The 22,634-nt window shown below is 40.1% G+C and overlaps 1 protein-coding gene across 1 annotated transcript; it reads right to left on the bottom strand.

Moving 5' to 3' along the window:
• Positions 1-273: 273 nt before the first annotated feature.
• gxylt2 (glucoside xylosyltransferase 2) lies at positions 274-22,595 on the bottom strand. Its single transcript, XM_044165808.1, has 7 exons — positions 22,304-22,595; positions 13,927-14,125; positions 12,662-12,793; positions 6,967-7,218; positions 6,508-6,631; positions 4,685-4,857; positions 274-2,600 (listed from the first exon to the last, which is right to left on the bottom strand). The coding sequence occupies exons 1-7, from the start codon at positions 22,591-22,593 to the stop codon at positions 2,424-2,426; spliced, it is 1,347 nt and encodes a 448-aa protein (XP_044021743.1). The 5' UTR covers positions 22,594-22,595; the 3' UTR covers positions 274-2,423.
• Positions 22,596-22,634: the final 39 nt, after the last annotated feature.

Genomic DNA, 22,634 nt, shown 5'->3' with positions numbered 1-22,634 from the left:
AATTCAGTTAAAGTCCAGTTTTAAAACAACTAGCAAATTATTGTTGTCAAACCAAACTAAATATAAATGCAGGAGCTTGTGTCAAGGCAAAACTTCCGTGTTGCGATGCAGCAGTTACCTTTACTATTGGTCAGGCATCAACAGAGCGTACCTAAAATGTGTCTTACCTCACTGCATAATTAACACTTCTGAGAAGAATGCATTTCATCCGTATAAATTGCTTTGGTATATTTCAGTCCTCATAAATTGCATATATATGTAAATGAGACTCAGTACATTGCATTGATTTATTTAGAAACACATGTTGACTGTACAGCCATTTTCAGTTTCCAGTTTGAATGATATATTTAGATCATTACACCACATTGAAAGTACTGCTGCTAAAACATATGATCCATGTGTTCACAACAGGCCATACATCATATTACAAACTAAGATACCATACCGTCTCAAACACACACGTCTATACCACTCATTATCTTGTAATAGTAAACATGGCAGACGAGAATATTTATATGGCACATACAGTTGCAATCAAAATTATTCAATCCCTTAACCTGGCAAGACAGTCTAGTGATGTGAATAAAATTCAATGAAAACATATCAAGGCCATGGTAAACAGTCAAAGAAAGTTTCATAATACATATTTGAGTGATTTTTGAAAACATAATGTTGAGCTTACTAATAGTACTAAAGATAAATCAAATTTTCTCCAAAAAGGCACGTAAGCAAAATTATTCAACCCCAAAATCATCGCTGATCCATGGGTCCAAACGGTTCCAGTTTAGTCTCATCGCTCCATAGACAGACTCCCAGAACTCTACAGGCCTATCCACATTTTTTCTTGCAAAGTCGACTTTTTTTTTAATGTGCTTTTTGGTCAAGAATCAAGTGTGGCAAGGTTCCCGGGCAAGTCCTTGCTAGTTTAGTATTCTTCTTATAGTCTGTACTGATACATTTGCACCTGCCTTCATCAGGTCCTCCTGCAAGTCTTTGGCAGTAACACGAGGGTTTTTCTCAGCTGTTGTTTTCAAATGTCTGATTCACCTTGGAGAAATTTTGCTCTTTCTTCCACGCTCAGGAAGGTTTGCTGCTGTACCAGGAGTTTTAAACTTGCGTATGATGCTGTCAACCATGTCTCTTGGAAGGTGTGTCTTGGATCTCTTCGTGTAACCATTGCCTTTTTGGTGCAATGAAATAATTTCTTCTCTTAGCTTTTGAGACAGTTCCTTTTTCTTTGCCGTTTGCTACTCAGCTTGAACACCGGCATAGGGAGGATGTATATCTGTATCACAGCTGAAGCAAATTCAATGTTGTTACAGACTTTTCAAAAGCTTAATTGTGCTTTGCAACAATTTGGTAGCCTTACATACTAGTAAGTGATTAAAAAACAGCACTATTAAATAGGGGTTTCATAATTATGACAGGCCTGTATTACAAAAAGATCCTGCGACTCAGAAAGAATGTGTTACACAAGTTCATTATCAATTTGATTATGTCACTCAACTCATGCAAATGTTATTTATAAAAATTCTAGATCTTCAGAAAACCTTTAATGTGTAAACTCTTACATACTCAGCAGGGTTGAATCACTTTGATTGCAACTTTAATCAGTTGTAGTATGTTACGATTTTTAAATGCTAGCACTTTTGGTTTCGATTCACTTAGCATCTAATGTGGACATGTTATGTACAAACAACAATCCAGTCCTAATATCATTCTGAAAGTGCATTTTAACATTGGGTATGTAACATAAAAGTCCATATTTCCTCTGTTGTGCTGTATTTAATACTGTCAGTGGCATTTGGCATCTGCAGAACAGACCAGAATTGGCACCTCATTCACACAGGCTCACATTTCAAGTTATTTGCTGGTAAAACATTCACATGTGGCGAGTGGTTTATGAATCTACAACTTCAAGTAGTAACGTCCAAAGCTGACTTTGTTTAGTGTATGCCATGTTCATGAGGAAAAATAAAGGTAGGTACTTTTGTTAAATGCTCGGTTGACACACATACAGTATGCCTTAGATTTTGCTTTTAGCCTACACTTGAGATGAAGAGCTGATACTTTTATAATTCTTGACAAAAAAGAATTCATGCAGTCTTTTTTTTTCCCCATCATTCTCATACATTTCATCACCGTACATAACTGGGATGTTGCAAGTTTAAGACAACAATAAGGCAAACCTATTCTACGGCATCACTGACCAGCACTGTATGCTTGTCTGTATATATAGGCTTATTACCCATCCCATCACTAGAGGATCATAATGTCCATAAGACCATTCCAGGAAGTGTTATGTGTTGAATACACTGCAAACATAGAGCCGACAATCTGGGAGACGCTGGTATGACACATAATCCACAGAAAGATGGTCCTTGGTGTTGTCAGATAAACTAGGGAGTCAATTTCTCAATCAGTTATTTGTGCGGCCTGACGTGTCGGACCACTTTCTCCTCAAACACCTTCCTCATGGACTTTTCTATCTGCTTGAGGAAGACTTGCGGAATCCGACCGCACAGGGTGTTGACTGTGTCCAGGAACTTGGTCTGGATGGGGTAGAACAGCGACTGGAACAGGTTGTCCTCAAAGGGAAACTGCAGGAACATAGAAATTGTCCTGTGTCAGTTCTGATCCCAAAGCTATTGCAGTTTGATGGTTTTTTAATGGAACATATCACAGACTAAATGGTATTTACAAATTCCGTCAGCAGGGGTAGGGTGAGGTGGTGGTGTTCTGTATTAATCATAAATTATGACCCAGCTCGTCTTTAAGAGGCTTATCGCAGCAGAGCAGGGGGGAACTGACTCTGCTGTTGGAGCAAACAAATTCTATATTTAAAAACTGACCCAGATTGTTTAATGCAAGCAAGAGAGAATTTGTATCACAGAGAAAATACTCAAAGCTGCTCTTTAACTGAACTGAAGTCATTAAAGGAATATACAGAAATATGCTTCTTTGCATTTAGAGTCATATGAAAGGATTAATATCAATAGCTTTTCAGTTGTTGGGAGGTGTATTTTTTCACTTTTGATTGGGCTAGGCTAGAAGTTTTCCTCTGCTTCCAGTCTTTGTGCTAAGCTAGGCTAATCGTGTCAGACTGTATTAGGAAGGATGAAGTTGAAATTTATATTGAGCTTTTTACCAGACTCTGGTTAAAAAGTAAGTAAGTGTATTTACCAAAATGTTCCTATGGTGCAGAGTGCATTTGTTCCTCTATATTTTAGGTACATTCACATCGCCCATATATGGTTTGAATACGTTTGAAGGGCTCGGTAGGAAAATTAGCTGTATAGGTGTTAATGTTTGTAGACAATGTTTAGCTGCATCCATTGTAGCCACATTATACTCATAATTACTCTAAATAACCCGGCCTTTGCTTTAATAAATCACTAACAAATCAAAGCCAGTTTTATACTAAGTTGGGCTTATTACTCAAATAATAATATATATATATATATTATAATATTATTCATTATATTACTCTTCCAATGCACAACCTCAGTAGACCTCATGTACGGCAGATATTTTGATGTGCCACTAATAACTTTAATGATGGATAATACCAGGGCCCTGGAACTGATACACCTAAATGGAATGCAGCCATTGTTAATGGGATTAGTTACGTCTGTGTTTTTCTGCTATAACATGTCAAAATGTCTGCTGTGAAATGCTCCATTTTTGCAGCCACTCTTTTGAGATAATTCTATTATCAGTATCTCACTGAGATGTTTGTTTGTTTATGTTCATGTCATCATTTTAAATCAATAAAATAAAATAGTGTCATAAATACACATGAATTAAAACTTTTCTGCTGTTTCCCATCTAAGGTGTTTATGGCTAATGGAAATGAATTGGGCATAGGAATTAACATTCAAATTTAAACATTAGTCAAAGATAACACAAGTAAACACAAAATGCAGTTTTTAAATGAAGGTTGCTGAAGCGAACTTGGGTTCTGCAGCAGGACAATGATCCAAATCACACCAGCAAGTCCACCTCTGAATGGCTGAAGAAGAACAAAATGAAGACTTTGGAGTGGCCTAGTCAAAGTCCTGACCTGAATCCTATTGAGATGCTGTGGCATGACCTTAAAAAGGCAGTTCATGCTCAAAAACCCTCCAATGTGCCTGAATTACAACAAATCTGCAAAGATGAGTGGGCCAAAATTCCTCCACAGCGCTGTAAAAGACTCATTGCAAGTTATCGCAAATGCTTGATTGCAGTTGTTGCTGCTAAGGGTGGCCCAACCAGTTATTAGGTTTAGGGGGCAATCACTATTTCACACAGGGCCATGTAGGTTTGGATTTTGTTTTCCCTTAATAACAACCTTCATTTAAAACTGCATTTTGTGTTTACTTGTGTTATCTTTGACTAATATTTAAAATTGTTTGATGATCTGAAACATTAAAGTGTGACAAACATGCAAAAAAATAAGACATCAGCAAGGGGGCAAACACTTTTGCACACCACTGTATGTATATATATATATATATATATATATATTACATTACACATTACATTTTAATATTATTTTTACTAAAACTAATGAAATAGCTCATTAACGTTATATTATTGAGTGATCTACCACCTCGCAGTGTATGTGCAGCTTCAACGGAGGCCGCTATTCATTAATAGCTATTGTGTCAGTAAAACTTGAATATCCTACGGAGATACTTACATCACGTATTGCATCATAGACTACTTTGAACGCTGGCTGCTTGTCATCATGATACACTCCACGGTTGCCATGGAGGATGGACACGCCCTCCTCTTCAGCCCCTTTACAGTTACTCCCATACATACAGTGATCGGGCCTGTAGTTCCACTGGCAGGGAAAGATGAAGAGACACTCTGGAAAAAAAACAACACACAAGCACACATCATCGCTATATATTACACCAAACACTGTATCTCATGTCAAATATGATGCTAGGACACAGTGAGGACAGTAACTCATATAGGTTTCAAAAGGCAGGTTTGTGACTGGTAGATTGCTATTTTGATTCCCCAAAACACCTAGAAAAAATCTGGATCGAGAACTTGAACTACAACAACTTCTGTCTGGAGGACTTTGGACAAAAACACAAATTGTATGTTGGATGCAGTGTTCCAGCGTAGAACCCCCTTCATTCTAAAGAAAGTTCCTCACCCAGCGTGTACCTGGCAAGAGTTTTTCAGGTTTCTGCATTCAAAGGCTGATGTGTTTTAGTCTTTCTCTGGCTTCACCTGGTCGACTGGCCCCACACACAAATAAAGTGCATATCAGACTGTTGGTTTTTGAATATAGAGCATATTGCACCTAATGGTTCAAAATGTGATGTCCTGAATAAGTGTGACGTTCAGGAAATGTTTTTCATAGCAATGGATGTGTATGGCAAAACATTTTTCTGTGATATGAAGTTGTGACTGTGGCAATTTTTGCTACACAGCCCAGTTCTGTTCCAGAGGGCGTGGGTGTCCCACACATAAACAATGCAAACAATATAAAAGAATGTAGGATGGAAAATCGACTGGTTGGGGACAGAGTTAGGAAAATGTCATCACCCTCTTCTGTATAGTGTGTCAGTTTGATTGTTTCTCTCCACCCATCCAATTATTTATTTGCACCCAGATAAAAACAGCAAAAAAAGACTTCTGAAAACATACTAAATTCTTTAAACTGCAAGGTGCGCTTGAACAAAGCAATCAAGTGCTCCAGTACAACAGCTCAATGGCTGATGGTTACTAAACTGCAGCTGCAAGGTGGGAACATGTACATGCTGCATGTATGAACATCAAATATAAAAAGAAATCACAGATGTTGCATGTGCATTTAAATCCATTATAGTGATATATTATATATGGTAGTATATTTAATAAGCTCTGGTCCTTGGGTATGGGATGTAAAAATAGTATACAAATATACAGACATTTTTAAATTTTTAATTAAAAACCACATGAATCTGAATGCCATCAGATCCATTTGATTCCCCTTAAATTCCATCAGTTTTTCCTGACTGCAGTACAAGCAAAAAGAGGTCAGAACAATGCTTATGGACTAACTTGAATATTTATCTGGAGATAGCAGAGAGCTCAAAACCGTACCATGTAAAACAAGCACTTCATTGACTGTGTTTTCAAGCAAACACCGGCGATGCCAGCTCTCCTGATGGCTCTGAGCACTTAATGCCCGCATCTGGCTGCTGCAGCTGGAACTCAGTCTGCTGCTGAAGTCTGCTGTTGCCTTGAGCCACAGCCTCATGTGTTGACTGATCCACATTCATTATGTACACAATTTATGTGAACATGTTGATAGTGTGAAACTGCTGTGTTGAAAGTGTGCAGACTAGTAATTCAAAATGGACTGATATACACAGTTTGATATTTTGGTTATGCCTTTCGTGGACCTTCGATAGAGCATTTTAAAGCCTCTTTCTGGCGGCACATAATGTCTTTTCAGTGTGATAATAATATGTTCTATGATCATTGTACGTAGATGTACACCAGTAAAAATTACTGCACCTGGGTTGTAGTGGAAGATAATGTTGAGGAGGTCCTGGTCTCCCCAGGTGATGTGGTTCTTGTACTTCTGATAGAGTGGATGTAGAAGATCCTCCCATGACAGGCCACTGGGGATCATACTGTTCTGAAATACCAACAACGCTCACTCGCAAACAGCTCAAGAGCAGCATTTTTTCCAAAAACACATCATCAAAGAAGGAGCACATTTACATTCACACTTCCATTTGCAATGTGCTGGCAGTATTATGAGCTGGAGAGCTGCTAAATTGAGTTCTGAGGGCAGAAGCCTGTGATGCTAGCGTGGTAATCAGAAAGCTTCAATCATGGCCCACTCAGAGCACTCAACCTGTGACTTGAGCTCATAGAAAAAACCCTTCAGAATGCAAAAGGGAAATCACAGCTCACTTTAGCATTCTACTGATCAGAGTGTGAGGAAAAATGACTATGTTTTCACCTTACTTTGAACATTGTGCTGCGGATCCTTGTGAGATTCATCAGCATGACACCAGAGTTGACCCCTGTGACTCCATAGAAAGGGTGGCGTGCAAAGCGGCTGTACCAGCCAATCTTTGGGACCTCGTGCTCTGGGGCCATTGCTGCCAGCTGGGTGCTGTTGAAGGACTTGAGGAGACTCCAGATATCATCCATGGGCCGCAGGAACAGCACATCAGTGTCTACATAGAGTAATGAGTCCACGTCTTTCAGGATGACCTGGGAGGACACAATTAAAGTCATCATTAGAATATTCAAGACCTCAATCTTTCATCTAAACTAGAACTAGAATGGGCATGATTACAAAATGTAATACTCAAAAATTAAGTTAAATACATAAAAATCATGACAGTGTTAACCTGCTGTTGGTACACAGTCTCAAATACTTTTTACATGGAAAAATACTTTATTTTCTCACAGTGACCTACTACACTATCTCTACCATGTAAGGTGCACCTCCCCAGCTTGCTCTCCCAAAAAGCGACTCACATATTAAAGGACCATTTAGGAGGATCTATTGACAGAAATGGAATAATATTCATGTATGTTTTCATTAGTGTATAATCACCTGAAAATAAGAACCGTTATGTTTTCATTACCTTAGAATAAGCTGTTTATGTCTACAGAGGGAGCGGGTCCCCTTCCACGGAGTCCGCCATGTTGCACCGCCATGTTTCTACCCAGAAAGGACAAACCAAACACTGGCTCTAGACAGGGCCTTTCACTTGGAAGGGGAGGGTGAGGCGAGCAGTATTCAAATGGTTGCAAATTGCAATTTCACCACTAGATGCCACTAAATCCTACACACTGCTCCTTTAATAAAACATAACTATAAACTATGCAGAAAGCCTTAACAGGTTCGGTTCAGATCAGATCAACTAAACATCGTGGGGAAAAGTGGGATTCAACATTAAACAAAACCTACAGTTTCAGTATTTTAACAAAAGTAATAGTCTAAAGCCATGCTAGCAGCTCTGTGAGGCTGTACTTAGGCACAGCGGTGTTTTGAGCTAAATGCTAACATGAGCATGCTAACATGCTCACAATGACATTGCTAACATGCTGATGTTTGGCAAGTGTAATGTGTACCATGTTCCACCTTTTAGTTTAGCATGTTAGCATGCTAATATATCGTAATTAGAGCAAAACACAAAGTACAGCTGAGGCTGATGGGAATGCCATTAGTTATGCAGGTATTTGGTCATAAATAAAAGTACAGGGCAAATAAAGACTGCGGTCGAGCGAGGGAAGCAGTATTACTAGCTAGTGCTAAAACAGATAGCAGAAGTCATGATGTAGCTACTGTTAGCCCAGTTAGTCGCTCTGGCTGCGTCACTAGCTAGCCTAGCAGTGGCAGAAGCGTGCGGTATTTCGTCAAATACGCAGCGGAAACGCAGGAACTCTCTCAAAGACGCGCTGGTCATCTTCCTTAGAACTTCGACATCTCAGCGACACTGGAGGGTGACAAAAGTTTCGCTTAGTGCTGTGACTGTACTCAAGGTGGCTGAGTAAAAAAGGGAGTTGAACAGTGGGTGTGCTGGTGTTTTACAGTATGTGGATGCTAACTCCTGGGCGGTGAGTGCAAAAATCTGTTTCAGGGTGCCAAGGCCCCTCAATGGGGTTAACCAATAGCGAAGCCAGTTAGAGGGCATAGCACATACAAAATACAACATAAACTTGCAGAAATTCGCTCTGCCCGCAGTCAAGTTGCTGCCTTGCAGTCGCTATGTTTTACACAGCCATACGGAGCTTGTTATGTTAATAGCGAATTGTTATTTAATTGTTAAATTAGCTGAACTCGTGTTGACTTTGAGGCTGAGACCAACTAGCCTCTCCCTTCTACCAGCTGTACCTGTCCAGCCTTGTGTCTCCTCATATCCGCAGCAGAGGGAGGAGGACAGAGGAGAGGATGGATGGTGCCACACAGCTGTTAGCCAGTTTATTGTAAATGGCTTGCAGACTTTCGAAACAGTGAAGTCCAAGGGCTTAACCAATTATTAGTACAAGAGTAAGTTATTCTAATACTTTTGGTAACCTATACATGCTTGTCAATAAGGAGATATGGTCTAACATTAATTAGTCTACATATTGAAAAAAGAAACTACATATTTTACAAACAAGTTTACAATAAATTAATTCAGTTAAATTTTATTTATATAGTGCCAATTCATAACAGAAGCTATCTCATTGCACTTTTCCTATAGAGCAGGTCTAGATTGTACTCTTTATAATATTAATTACAGAGACCCAACAAATCCCACCATGAGCAAGCATTTGGCAATTAATGTATTCTTTATTCTAGGGATGGTGAAGGCTCTCTAAATATTGGTGTGTATTAGAAATATAAACTTGTCTTGTCTAAAAATATATCTATCTATTTTTCCCTTCACATTTTTTGGCCGTGAAATTCCATATCAGTGCATCTCTAATATTAATAAAACAAAACTGTAAACCATGCAGACAGCATCAAGAGGTTCAGTCCAGATCAGATAAACTAAATGTTTGAGTGTGGAAAAAGTATGATTTAAGGGACTTCGAATATAGTTCACCATTAAACAATTTCCCCAGTTCCTGGATTTCAGAAAGAGTTGACAACTTAGGATGAAGATAATAAGTCAGTATCATGACAGAGGTTATCTGCGGAAGAGCATCTTAGATAATCAAACATTGAAGTTGCGGGCTACAGTGGGGGGAGAAAATGCTGACTTCCACTGTCTGCTAAGAACAATAAGATGAGTTAAAGATGAGATAATTACTTCCTGTATCCACTGATGAATTGTGCTGTCATTAAATTCCAAGGCAAGTCTGGCTGAGATAAGATTTGCTTCCACCACCAGCCAGACTTCAGAGCTGAGAAACTTTGAGAGTTTAAACTATATTTCAGACAGCCAAAGTGTCTTCCCAGTATATAGCATATGGACAGAGTACATTTTGTATTACTTCGTTGTTTAGCACACACTGTCACAAAATGGATCTGTACCAGTCACAATATGTCATTTAGAATATTCAACACAGACAGACAGAGATTCAGGCTGCCTCTATGGCAGAGTTACAACACTGCTAATGATAAAGTCTGAGGTGCAGGGTCAATAAAGACAGAACCACTTAAAGCCAATGGGTAGAGTTGAGTGGTAGTAAAAAACCACATCACTATGCTGCAGTGTGTTTGACCATGGATTGTTAGTTTTTGTTGGATTATGCTGCTGGCAGCAGCGAGGAGCGGGTGCTGGTGTGTGTGACAAAGCAGCAATCAATACCAGAAATCCCAAACAGAGCAGTAACCCACTGTTTCAACAACCTACTTTTATGTGTGTGTATATCCGCAGCTATGCAGTAATAGCCACTGTGGATTGGGCTCTCAGATTTCTCTGTCAATATAAATGGTGCTTTGCAAAAGGTGTGGTTACACTCTTAATGGATTATAAACCACAAAAACACACTGGATTGTCCACATAATTAGGATCAAAGTTTTCTCTTAAAGCTCGTATCCATGATAACCTTAAATGAATAAATCATGTATTGTCTATTGTGTAGTATCGTAAAACCCACTAAAAATGATTGAGGTAGAACACTATAGTTTAGTGTTGTAAATTAAACAATACAGAAAGCTGGTCAAAGCTGTAACCTATGGGCATTTTTCTACAATGGGAACTTAACATGGAGCTTCCCATAACCTGAACTTTAAGAACCTGTAAGATTTTAGTACTAGGTTCTGCCTTGTGCCACTGAGTTTTACAAACTGGAAACTTTTGGTTACAGGTGACACAGCTTTCAATACCAGGTCAAACATCTTCATTTTTATGCGCAATTTGGTAGGCAAGTGGGACAGACAACAACAGATTAAGTGGCACTAATATATTAATTTTCTTTCATGTTTACATGAAATGACTTTTAGTATCATTAAATAATGAAAAGGGCCCCACCCACAGTAGGAGACTGACAGAGAGGAGCAGAGAGTGAATGAGAACGGCACCAGACCAGACTTCCAGAGCCAGGTGGTCCCTCGGGACAAGTCGGCTGCCGGTTCTGTTCTCTCTCTGCTCCATACCATCAAACCAGCCCGCTGTTGGATTCTCTCCTGACTCAGAACATGGGGAGGTGCGTGTGAAGACTCTAGTGGAGAACAGACTGTGGGAAGCAGCACAGTCACTTCTGAGCTTTTTTTAAAAAATAAAATATTCAGATGTAGTGTTTGGTTGCACTGCCCCACTACTTAGTGGAATAAATAGTTCACTACTGGAAATGTTTTTCAGTATTTTTTTTCGAACATGGAAAAAAATTACATTTTCAAACTGAAATGACCTGTTCAAATTCATAATTTACAGTCTAGAAGTGGTACAGACCTCTTGAAGTAGTTACCCTTGTGGTCCAGCAGAGGATGTTCTTATAATTCACTATCAGCTTGACCTATGGCATGCCCTGTTGACCTAAACTAAGCTAATAAAAATGGAGGACACTAGCGAGTAAAGCCCTGCTGATTGGATAATCATGACACCGAAGCATCTGAAGCAGTGTGTGGAAGTATTTCGGGCTCTTCACCTTGGATGGCAAAATTCCCAACAAACGAGTGGAGCAACGTCAACTGTAGAACCTCGTCTGACTGCCTACTTTTCACCACACTCATCCTCGGGACCCTCGCCAGAAGCTTGTACAAAGGCCATAAGATAAGAGCATGATTGATATGCAAGGATATGCGGCCCATTGGTATTCTTTCAGGAGAAGCGGGGGGCAGGTTAGTTTGACTTCGTTCGAACTTGACTTTTGTGACAGCCCTACTAGGAAATGTAATGAAACTAGTAGTGTAGTCCTCAACACTGCGCCCAAAATCTACAGTTTACATGGATGAATAAATAACAAGGCAGGAAAAAAATTCTTAATCAAAAGACCATCTGTATATTGAAACACTTCTGGGGGAGAACAGTGGAAACAAAAGCAGAACCCATGACAATGGCTACAATACCTTAAGTTACAGGTTGTTATGTTTCCATAGTGGAAAAGGCGTATCATAGATGTCAAACAATTTCTTCACTGGGGAATCCACAATGTATTTGCAGGTCTGACCCTAGTCTTGAGTTGACTCAACCCATGTCCAAGCTAGGCGGAAAGCTTGGTGTAAAAGGAGTGTAAGAGACCACTTTTAAGTTCAGATAGATTTGGATTTTTGCAGCATTAACTTCCAAAACATCTACCTAAGTACGTGATGGTACTGAATCAGGACAGACCAATGCAGCCCTTAAATAATTCAGACTATTGTAGAGGCAGAAAGATTCTCAAAAGGTATTCCTAATAAAGTCAATAGTGAATGTTCATTGTTTGTCTTGCAGTGAGAGAAAACATGGATCTGTCTGACCTGCAATATGTTTATTACATGGTAAGTAAGCTGGCTGTTATTTCAACGAACACCAGCAGAAAAAGAAAATCAATAGCCAAGCACAACCTTCCCTTGATGAAATTACTGGATTCAGTCTCTGGAGACTGCTTATTTGTTAAGTAAATGCTGCTGAAAAGGTGTGAAATCATCAATAAGCACACGGGTAATTAACTAGAACCATGCACTGGGATAAAATATAGGGTAGGAAAATGCTGTTTAAGGAGAAATTAAATGGATTAATGCCATTATGCATGGTGGGGATATGAGAGAAGGTAAGTGCTGCAGCCTTACAGGGAGGAAGAGTCTCTGAGCAGCACACGGCTTGAAGAGCTTCTTCCATTCGTCAGCGTTCCCCACAGAGAAGGTGATGGGGTAGATACTGTACTGGAACTTGGCTGAGACGGAGCGAGGCCACTGGTTCAGCTGGAAGTAAAGCAACACATCACATTTTATACAGAGGAAGTGTCTAATGGCCTTCTTAAAAGATTGAGTAAGGAAAAGTGTGTGAGAAAGAGCCATTATAAACAATCATTATTCTGAAAGCTAATCTCTCTTTTCTGTTTTCACAGACTTATCAACATAAAATGGGGCGTAAAGACGTCCATTTAAAACAATGAAGTCATGTCTCGTGGTGCTATGTGGTTCTGCTTGGAACACATGCAGCCGCCAGCTGTTGTTTTATTAAAAAGCTATAGTCTAAACAAGGGAAGGCACCCCCTTAAAGTCTACAGTGCATCGCTGAAGCTTGTGTTATCCGACCTGTTAGGCGCCGAGTCCCTCCATAATCATCAGTTTAATAGTTTGGCCCTGAAAAGAGTGAGAGCGCTGCAAGCGATTGGCAGGGTTTGTGCTGACGAGGACAAAAAAATAAAAAATAAAATCTAAGGAGATGGACAACCTCTCTAACTCCCTCAACACGCATACACCACGTCTCTTAACACTGTGGCCGGACATAAGCTCCTTGCTGTACATACCCAGCATATGTGCCCTATTAGCTAGGGCTTGACTACCACGACTCCCTGTCTTCCACAAGGGGATTTTCAACACATGGCAATAATTCACTACACACATGAAGGCAAGCTCACAGGTTTAGAGTTTGGATTTAAAGCTGTTTTAGGTGCTGCTTAAGGTCGATTAGTTGAAGTGATGTTAATAGACTGTTAGTTACAATATCAGCGGAACTAATCAAAATCATGCCAGGCACCTCTGTAAAGGTGACTTTGAAGTGATACATGGTACTGGAGAAAAGCAGGGTGTCTCGGTGATATATTACGCCGCAGACTTGAGATAAAAAGGGTTATATGTCTGTAGTAGAGTGAGTCAGAGAGGCAGAGTTAAAACTGCTCTGATCTTGATATCATCTATTACAAAGAGAAGGGGAATGTTTAACATGCGGTGAATTAAATCAGAAGTCAGAGGAGTCACTAAAGAAGTATGCATAGAAAATAAACCAAAAAGAGTGTAAAGGTTTCTGTGGTATCACATTTGATCTTGCGCCTTTTTATAAAAATCTGCAGTGTATACATTTGGGCATCGGGCCACTGCAGGATTCTTACCCTTTCTTTAAACTGCGGGGCCAAAGGGTCCTCAGCAAAAATGTGAAACTTGATCCCCTTGAGGCTGAACAGGAGGGCTGATTTGACCATGGTGAGGGTCTCGTCCAGACGATTCCCACAGGCCACCACAGCCAGGTGCATGACCTCCTCTGCCCGTGTGCGCTTTATCAGAGGTCGGGCCACATTACTTGGTGATTTACTAAAAAAATAAATACAAAAAGACGTGTATGAAAAGTATACTAAACTGCTAACAGTCTAGTACAAGAATAGAAAACAAATGTACAATAGTTTAGTTAAACTGAACACACTGGTATAGTATCTTTTCAATGCAATGTAACAATAAGGACAGAGAGAAAACTAAATTGAACAAATGATGTGCACGATGAGCAGTTTTTCTTCACCCAACAACGTTTTCATATCTAAATGGGCCAAGGCCATTTGTGGGAAGGGATTTGGATCTGCTAACAAATACTGATTCCACAAACCTTGATTCCCTCACTCATTGCCTGTAAATTGGCCTGTGTGCCGCAGAGCTTGCGAAGAGCAATTTGTACTCTACAACAGTCTATATTTCAGTCAAAACATGCATACAAAATCAAAGTACTGAAAGAGAAACTGTAATTTGAAAAATCCACATTAGGTTTGATTGAATTTTGAGGGTTTATAGCCATATTTCTGATTTATTTAAGCCACCAAATTCTGATAATTTGTGGCAATATTTGATACGTACACATACGTGTTCATGAACATTTTCATACAGCAATTCAGCACTTCCTGCTATACTTGGAAAAGCCTATAAAACAGCACTGGAACACATTACAGTGGTAGTTGCTCCCTAAAATCCCCTTAAAATTCCCTTTTGCTTCAAAATGTTGAACAAACCTTTTTTTTTTCCACTGTAAAAAATGCTGCATTTATCTGCTTCACTGCAGCGATATCACGCTTGTAGCAAAGATAGCATTCAAACCCAAGACACCATTTTTTCTGGTTGCATGATTCCATCAAATGGAAAATGATGTGTTTGCTTATTCCTTATACACATGTCTTTGTAGTTCACATATTTCAATGACAACGTAACCACTGACAATTTTAGATAGGTATTTGAGCAAAGCTCAGCTGTTCAACACGCATTTGTAATTATATACTCAGTGGTAGAACTATAAGGGTAGAAGTAGGGCTGAACTATTAGAGCAGGTTTTTTAAATTCTGATTATTTCAGACCAACATTGTGACTGCGATTTTAAAAGCGATAATTTTATAAAAACTAAACCCAGGGTTTGTATTGGTGGTCTACATAATATTAAACCAAATAATCAGAATCAGAAATACTTTATTGATCCCCGAGGGGAAACTCTTTTGCTACAGAATCACCGAATCACAAATTAATGTTGTTTTCACATAAAAATAAACACATATAATTATGCAGTTTATTTGTTTTTCAAACCAACATCTTCAATTTTTAAGTAAACTTGGCTAGTTTTCTATAGAAAAATGTACCGATTTAGTTCACATTTACAGTAGTAAGGCATTACGTTAGTAGTACACTTGACATTACTTACTAATTTTCACATTTTAAAGTGGCTTTATATTTATTGATAACAGCTACATAGTTTTGATGTCTTACTGACTTGCAGGTGTAAAGAGTACTGACATATCCTACTCAAGTAGGTGTACTGTCACAAATTGTACTCAAGTAAAAGTATGTGTAAAAATTGACTCAAGTAAAAGTAAAAAGTCACTTAAAAAGTACTCAAAGCAAAAGTTACTTAGTTACTTCCACATTGATTTTTATAATAACCACATTTTGCCAAGGTTACCTTACACATGCATCCCATACTTATTGTGTAATCTGTAGCCCTCAGCTCCCAGTTACAATTAAAGGGAGATCAGAGCTTCCACACACATGGCCTGTCAGAAACACAGCCTTTGAATGGTCGACAAGTCAGTAACACAGCCTCTGATTGGTCGACAGACTCAACCCAAGGCATTGTGGCTGCCGGTAGACGGCTAACAACAATAATAACTGTTTTCAACACGGAAGAATTGATAAATAATCACAGAAGACATTCACTGTCGGATTTATCATTGTGGATCTATTTCTAAGCCTCCAAAAAGACACTGCAGTTCAAGGCTGGATTACGATCGCACCGGAGCCCTAACATGCAGCGTTCCAGAGATATTTAGTATGTCAAATACGACTTATTTTTATGTGTAACTGGAGCTCTCCTTCTTCGGAGTCGGACTCCTGGTGTCTGGCCCAAGTCAGTTTTTCTCCCTTCCGTTGATCATTTTAAAGCAAAAATAGATTATTTACTCCGTAACGGCTGGATGTACAAATGTAGCAAACTACTTCACTCCATTTAAAACATACTTAAGTAAAATTACTGACTATAAAAATACTCAAAAAAAGTCAATTACAGTAAGTTGAGTACTTGTAATTCGTTACTTCCACCTCTGCTGACTTGCACAATAAATCTTTCTTTTAGCTTGCTAAGAAATTATGTGAATTATAGACTCATTTAAATCGAGGCTCTTGCGATTCACAAACTGCATTCTTTCATAATGCGATTCTGATTAAAAACAGTCGTTTAGCCTTATTTACGAGATTTCAAGTAAAACTTAAGACTGTGCAGGCCTAACTTTTGCTAAACAGTTAAGCAAGTGACAGTTACAGGATAATGATAAATGCTAAAACACAATGTAATAGTAGAAAAGAGTTCAGCGAGCAGGCTGAATAAAGTTTGCTAACGTTAGCTAACATAAGTCACCATAAGCTACTGGTCATACCAGACCAAGTAAGACTGTAGCAGCAAAAGTGTACAGAATTGAGCAAGGGTGTGTTTAGTTGCTTATGAATACAACTTTTTCAGTGTTAGAGGAAGTATGTTTTGTAACTTCTTTCAGAGGTTTGAAAGTCTCGCTTTACAGTATATGCATTTTTGTACACAATCTGACCAGAATCTTGCAGTAGAATGAGTTCAGGTTGCGATATTCCCCATAGAATGCTGAAAAATTGTAGAATAAATAGTTAATAAACCGAAATGCATTGTATCGGGCAAATATATCTCAGAGCACAGCAGCACATGTAAGCTCTCCTCACCTGTCAACATGTCACTGTTGAACAGTAATGGCACGTCACTTCGTGAGCATGTCAGCCGCACAGAAATTCATTGGGGATTTTATGAGAATCAAGACAGAGGAAACAAGTGAAGCATTCAAGAAAATAGCAGATCACCGCATTCATCGTCTTGTCAGATAGACAAGGTGCAAAGTCAAGAACATGACGTCTGTGCCTTCGTATATTCAACACTACCCCCCCACCCACACACATACAAACAACCACTTATTTTCTTCTGTAGCTCCACTGGACTTTAATGTAATGTGATGTAAAAAAATGTGCTCTCTCTGCAGAGCTAGCGCTGCTGTAGAGTTAAAATACACTCAGAAGTGCAGAGTATCTCCCACTACGATAAGGAAACATTTGTGCAATGGGGGAGCCCGAAGCTAAGGCCGACATCATCTGCTTGTCTTCCACATACGCACACTGCATGGGGCTGGTTGTAACAACAACATGTTCAACATAAATGTTGCCATAGCCGTAAGGCAGAGAAGACTAGCACACAAAGGAGAACAGAGAAGCTTTTCTTCAGTGTGTAGCATTATTTGGGAGAACAGTGGAAGGCAAATGGTTTTACAACTAAAGACTGCATATTCCAAAAAGGCATGGATTTCCTCTGAGCCTGGAGGAAGCAAAGAGTCTACCATATAACGGATGGGAAGAGAGAAGAGTGAAATTTGACAGGTGGGTTGTAGGGCAGTCTCCAAGGGGGACACTTCGTTTTCTGCATGGCTGAGGGACAATGATGAACCGCAGATTAGGATGAATGAGAAGTGCTGCGAAATCCGTCTGCCACGCGTCAAAGGCTGACGCTCTTGTCAAGGTTGTTGAACACACATTCCTATTTTCTCGCAGAAAACGCAATCCATATCTCCTACACGGGTGTAATTACGTTGCACTCAGTCATGCAAAATAAATGCCCTTGAAATGATTCCTGCATAAAATTGGATGACAAAACAAAGCAAGAAATGTCTTTGTTGCATAAAGCATGAGCTGCACACATGTTGTTTTGTGTCATGGCACTGTTCCTCACATCTGGAAGCAGTCAAAAAGCACAGAAGAGGTACAAAAGGATTGAATTCATTACTGGCTGCAGAGTGAGCTTAAGAGGAGCTCTCTGCCTACAAAGCACCACAGCCAAACCTTTTAAATCATGTATGGATTGCAAAAAAGCAGCACTTTCAAAGATAACGTCAAAGGAAAATATACATGTACAGAGTGAAGAGTAAAAACGCCTGGCAGTCTTTTAATTAATCAGCAAATAACTGGGTCATTTGGTGGACTCATGTTCACTTTGGTTTGAACCAGTAGGCGTCACAGCCATTAAACCCATCATGCCTTTCCCAGGGGGGGTAGAACCGAATTTAGCTCTTCAAAACAGGCACAAAATGTCAGACCACATGACAATAATACCTACAGACACTTCTTCAGGCCGAGTAACTGGATTCATGGCTTGCACTTCGTTCAACGAGTCACCGAGACGTGGCAAAGCAGAGAAAATGCAGAAACTCAGCGATTGATTGGTCAAAAATAGTTGCTGATGTAGCCACAGCCAGCGGATTCATCTTTAATGAGAACCAGATTATCTGTGAATCTTGAAAAGAGAGTTACTTTCATATCACTGAATGTGATGTACCAAAAAATCATAGATCTAAGAAGGTGAAACCCATCCAGTCATTCATCAAACAGTACTGGATACTAGGGGTGTAACGTATACATTCTCGTATTTTGGCTTTCTTCGGTTCGCCACATGAACCAAATAATTACTGTCCCATTTTCCTAATACATCTGAATTAGATCTTCATCTTAGTACGAGCTGAACATGAACTCTTTAGCTAAACCGTGCTAGTTGGACCGGTTGCATAGCTCATATAGCGATTGTAAATGGGGAAACTAGAGCTGGTCATTTAAGTGAGCTGTCATCACAGAGTGTCGGGTTTCCTAGTAAGTTACATTGACGCTGAACAAAGAGTGGTGGATTAGAGCGAAACTGTGTGCAGACATTGTTGAACCGAAGTTGGGTATGTCTCTGGAAATCAAACGTGCTTAACCACTGGCAACAGCAGCACCTGAATGCGTCTAATACAGGGCCAAGCTGCGACGGTCCAGAAATGATCAGACTAAACTGTGAACTTTTGCGTGCCGCTACACCGCCACTTGACCCTATTCAAATAATGACTGAGATTAAAATGATTGAAAGCAATCACCAGCACCAAATTATTTTCATTTTTATATTTTCAATTCAATCGATTATTTGTTTAACCTATAGCTGTCAAAAACTTGTTAAAAATGCCAATCCCAATTTTTCAGACAATAATATCCAAAACCAAATGCAAGGGCAAATGTTTGGCATTTTTGCTTGAAAACGACTTCAACATTTAATCGATCATCCAAAATGTAGTTGATTACGTTGCTGCTGATCGGCTAATCAATTAGTCAACTAACTGTTTTAGCATTTGCTGGATCAGCAACAGTTAAGAAAGGGCTATCGTTGTCCTTCCAGGAAAACCTGGGACTTTTTTGGCATCATTTGTCGCTTTTCTAAGCTTTCAAACCCTGCTCCTTAGAAATGTTGGATTCTACCTAATGCACGTCTTTCTCTTTCTAGTTTCTTTCCTTCCACACCCTCTGTGACTCACTCACTAGTAATTTAAAAGTGAGTTAGCCAGTCTAACAGACAGATTTAAGTGCCCCTGATGAGGCGCACACAAGCAGCCTCTCTCCAACCACTTCAGGCTACACAGGCAAGCAGGGAGATTTCAAAACAGCCAGAGAGAGAGTGTTCAGTCATGCAAGATGACGTTTTTATAGCTATGCATAATGCCACTGCGAGAGAGTGACTTCTTTACTGCGACAACTGACAGGGCAAGGGATTTGTTTCAACACTAAGTATCAACATCCATCTAATCCTGTAGATGCAGGCGTTAATTCAATGTAACAAAGCAGATAGAGGGGTTACGTCTGTATTATTCTGCATCTGAAACATAAAGAGACCTGAGTGAAGGACTGTGCAACCTACAGGTAACGGCTCTGTTGTGAGGATTATAAGTCACAGGTTTTGATGTTTAGGGCTGCAACCAACAATTATTTTCATAATTAAATATGTTTTTTTTTTTGATCAAATCGATTAATCGTTGAGTGTATGAAATGCTCAAAAGCAGCGAAAAATTCCCATCAGAATTTCCTAGAGCCTCAGGTGACATCTTCAAGTTGATAGCTTTGTCCGACCAAAACCCAAAGATATTCAGTTTGAAACGCTATAAAAAAAATTAAAAAAAACAGAGAAAAGCAGCAAAATCTCACATTTGAGAACCTGGAACCAGCAAATGTTTACCGTTTTTACTTGATAAATGATGATTCACTGATTGTCAGCATTTTTGTAGATTAATTTTCTGTCCTTTCACTAATCGATTAGTCAACTTAAGATGTTCGTCTCAAATTGGTGTCTGCCCCCCCCCGGCCTACTGTGGTCTGGGGGGGGGGGGCTGGAGCTCTTCTCTCTATTTTTGGCCACAGGAAGTAGTGTGATGTGTCAAGAGGAAATGATATGATTAGAAAAAACAGGGATGTTTGTCTATTATGCATGCTGCACAGGAAATCTGTCCACCACTCTGATATACAGATGAAAAGAGTGTCGAACAGCAGATATAAAAAAAAAACAGACCTGAAAAGGCAGTTTGTGCGGAGATATACACACCTATGTAATAACAGTAATTTGAATTATAGAGGCAACAATGGACAGCCCTGGCCATTAAGGACTTTCTGCCCGAAAATCAATCATTTAGCCCTCTATGTATACATAAATCCTTGTTATCCCTATGATCCACATTAACAGAGCACTAGTACTGACTATTCTGCAAAGGGCTGTATGTGTGCTACTTGAAAACTACACCCTATTGTTCAGATTCCCCTGGCTTTTTTACTCTCGACCAAACATCCATTCGATAAGCTCGTGCAATTAAACAGAAGAAAGCATTTTGAAGGCTTTGGCCAGATGCTCAGTGTGTTCCCCTAATCGCAGCCATCAGTCTCGAGCGTTTTCCAAACCTGTTAGTGTTTTTGTACGGCCACCGGTGACCCCTTCCACCCCATCTCCCTTATCAGTGCTGAGCACACATGGGGGAGTGTGGTTTCTGGGAGGACGCAAAGGTCCTTTTCTCAATGTAACGCCTTGATGGCTTTTATCTACCGAACAGCGTCCCAAACCTCCAGTCTGGCTTTGGAGTAGAATACATATTATTGCCTACCGGCGGAGCGGGTATCTCCACAACCACATCGTGGCTGTTATGGCATCGCTGGCATTCAACCCAGGAGGAAACGTGAGGGACGTATGAGGCTGAAATTAGAAAGCTGGAAGACAAAATAAAAAACGCTTCCCCAGCCTTGAAACAGAAATAGCAACTGACAAACTCGGCCTTTTTGTCTAAATGTGAGAGGCTGCGAAAGGACGGTGATCAGATCATCTGCCAGGGCGCAGCTTCTCTTTAACCATCCAGAGAGGACAGATCACACCTGACAAGCTCTTCATTAGCACACAGATTGTTTTAGCAGACTTTGACAAGAGAACAGTCAACAGGATGGGTTTCCGTTTCCAGTAACATCTCACCACTGTTGCAGTGCAACTATTTAACAGCCAACCCAACCAGCCTGTGCTCATTTGTAGTCCTTATTAACTGCAATTTGTGTATTTCAAGGTGACCTTTACCCCTTTAAAGCAGCGAGAATTTAATTAAAGGCCTGAAAACCCCAAGGGTCAAATGATTAAGATTTAGAAGTAATGATTTGTCATTCTGTTGTGCTGTTGTTTGATTTCCTCTCTGCAAATACTGCCAACATTTCCACCTAAACACATTAGTCATGCTCTCTACTCACATTTCAGCCAGATAATAAGCAGCCCCTGATTGAATCCGCTTGATTCATAGTCAAATAAATGAGAAAGAAAAAAAAGAAAAAAAAACTATGGACATAAAATGCTGCCAAGCAGATGCCCATATGCATGTTGAAAGTGTCCCTTGACAGATCAGGCTATTGTGAAGGCAGCGTCCTTGAGCACAATGTGGGCTGTTTGATGGAGGGAGCACGTCTGCTTCAAAGCACGATTAAACGCTGACACGCTCACTCTTGAACTCTTGAGCGACAGGAAAGATGAGATTCGGCAACACCAAGTGGTGTGCACAAATTGAAACAGGCGTGGAGGAAAAAGGGCTCACCGTCGAGGCTGCAAATCGCCAGAGGAGAAAGAAACAAACTCCCCCTCACCTCTTTGCATTCACGCTGGCCCCTCTGCTGATCGCTCTCCCCTCTTTTCGCCTCTTGAGAGGCTCTTCCGCACGCACACCGACTCCGGCGGAGGATTTCTTCGCAAACTTTGCTGCAACATCGCGTCCGAGCTCAGAGGGCGACGGGGAAGAGTTACTGTCCTCCTCCTCCTCCTCCTCTACAACTTCTTTCAACAGCGGATCGTCCGCGGCGTTGCCCCCCAAAAAGTACAAAAGTAGGAAAACTCCGAAACACACGGCGATCACAACTACTTTGCCGTGGATCCGCATGGTGAGAGCGACTTGTTGCGGATGGAAGAGGCAGACGGGAC

This window comes from Siniperca chuatsi, linkage group LG2 (assembly GCF_020085105.1).
Source record: "Siniperca chuatsi isolate FFG_IHB_CAS linkage group LG2, ASM2008510v1, whole genome shotgun sequence".
Lineage (NCBI taxonomy): Eukaryota > Metazoa > Chordata > Actinopteri > Centrarchiformes > Sinipercidae > Siniperca > Siniperca chuatsi.
This window is presented reverse-complemented; position numbering and strand designations above follow the sequence as displayed.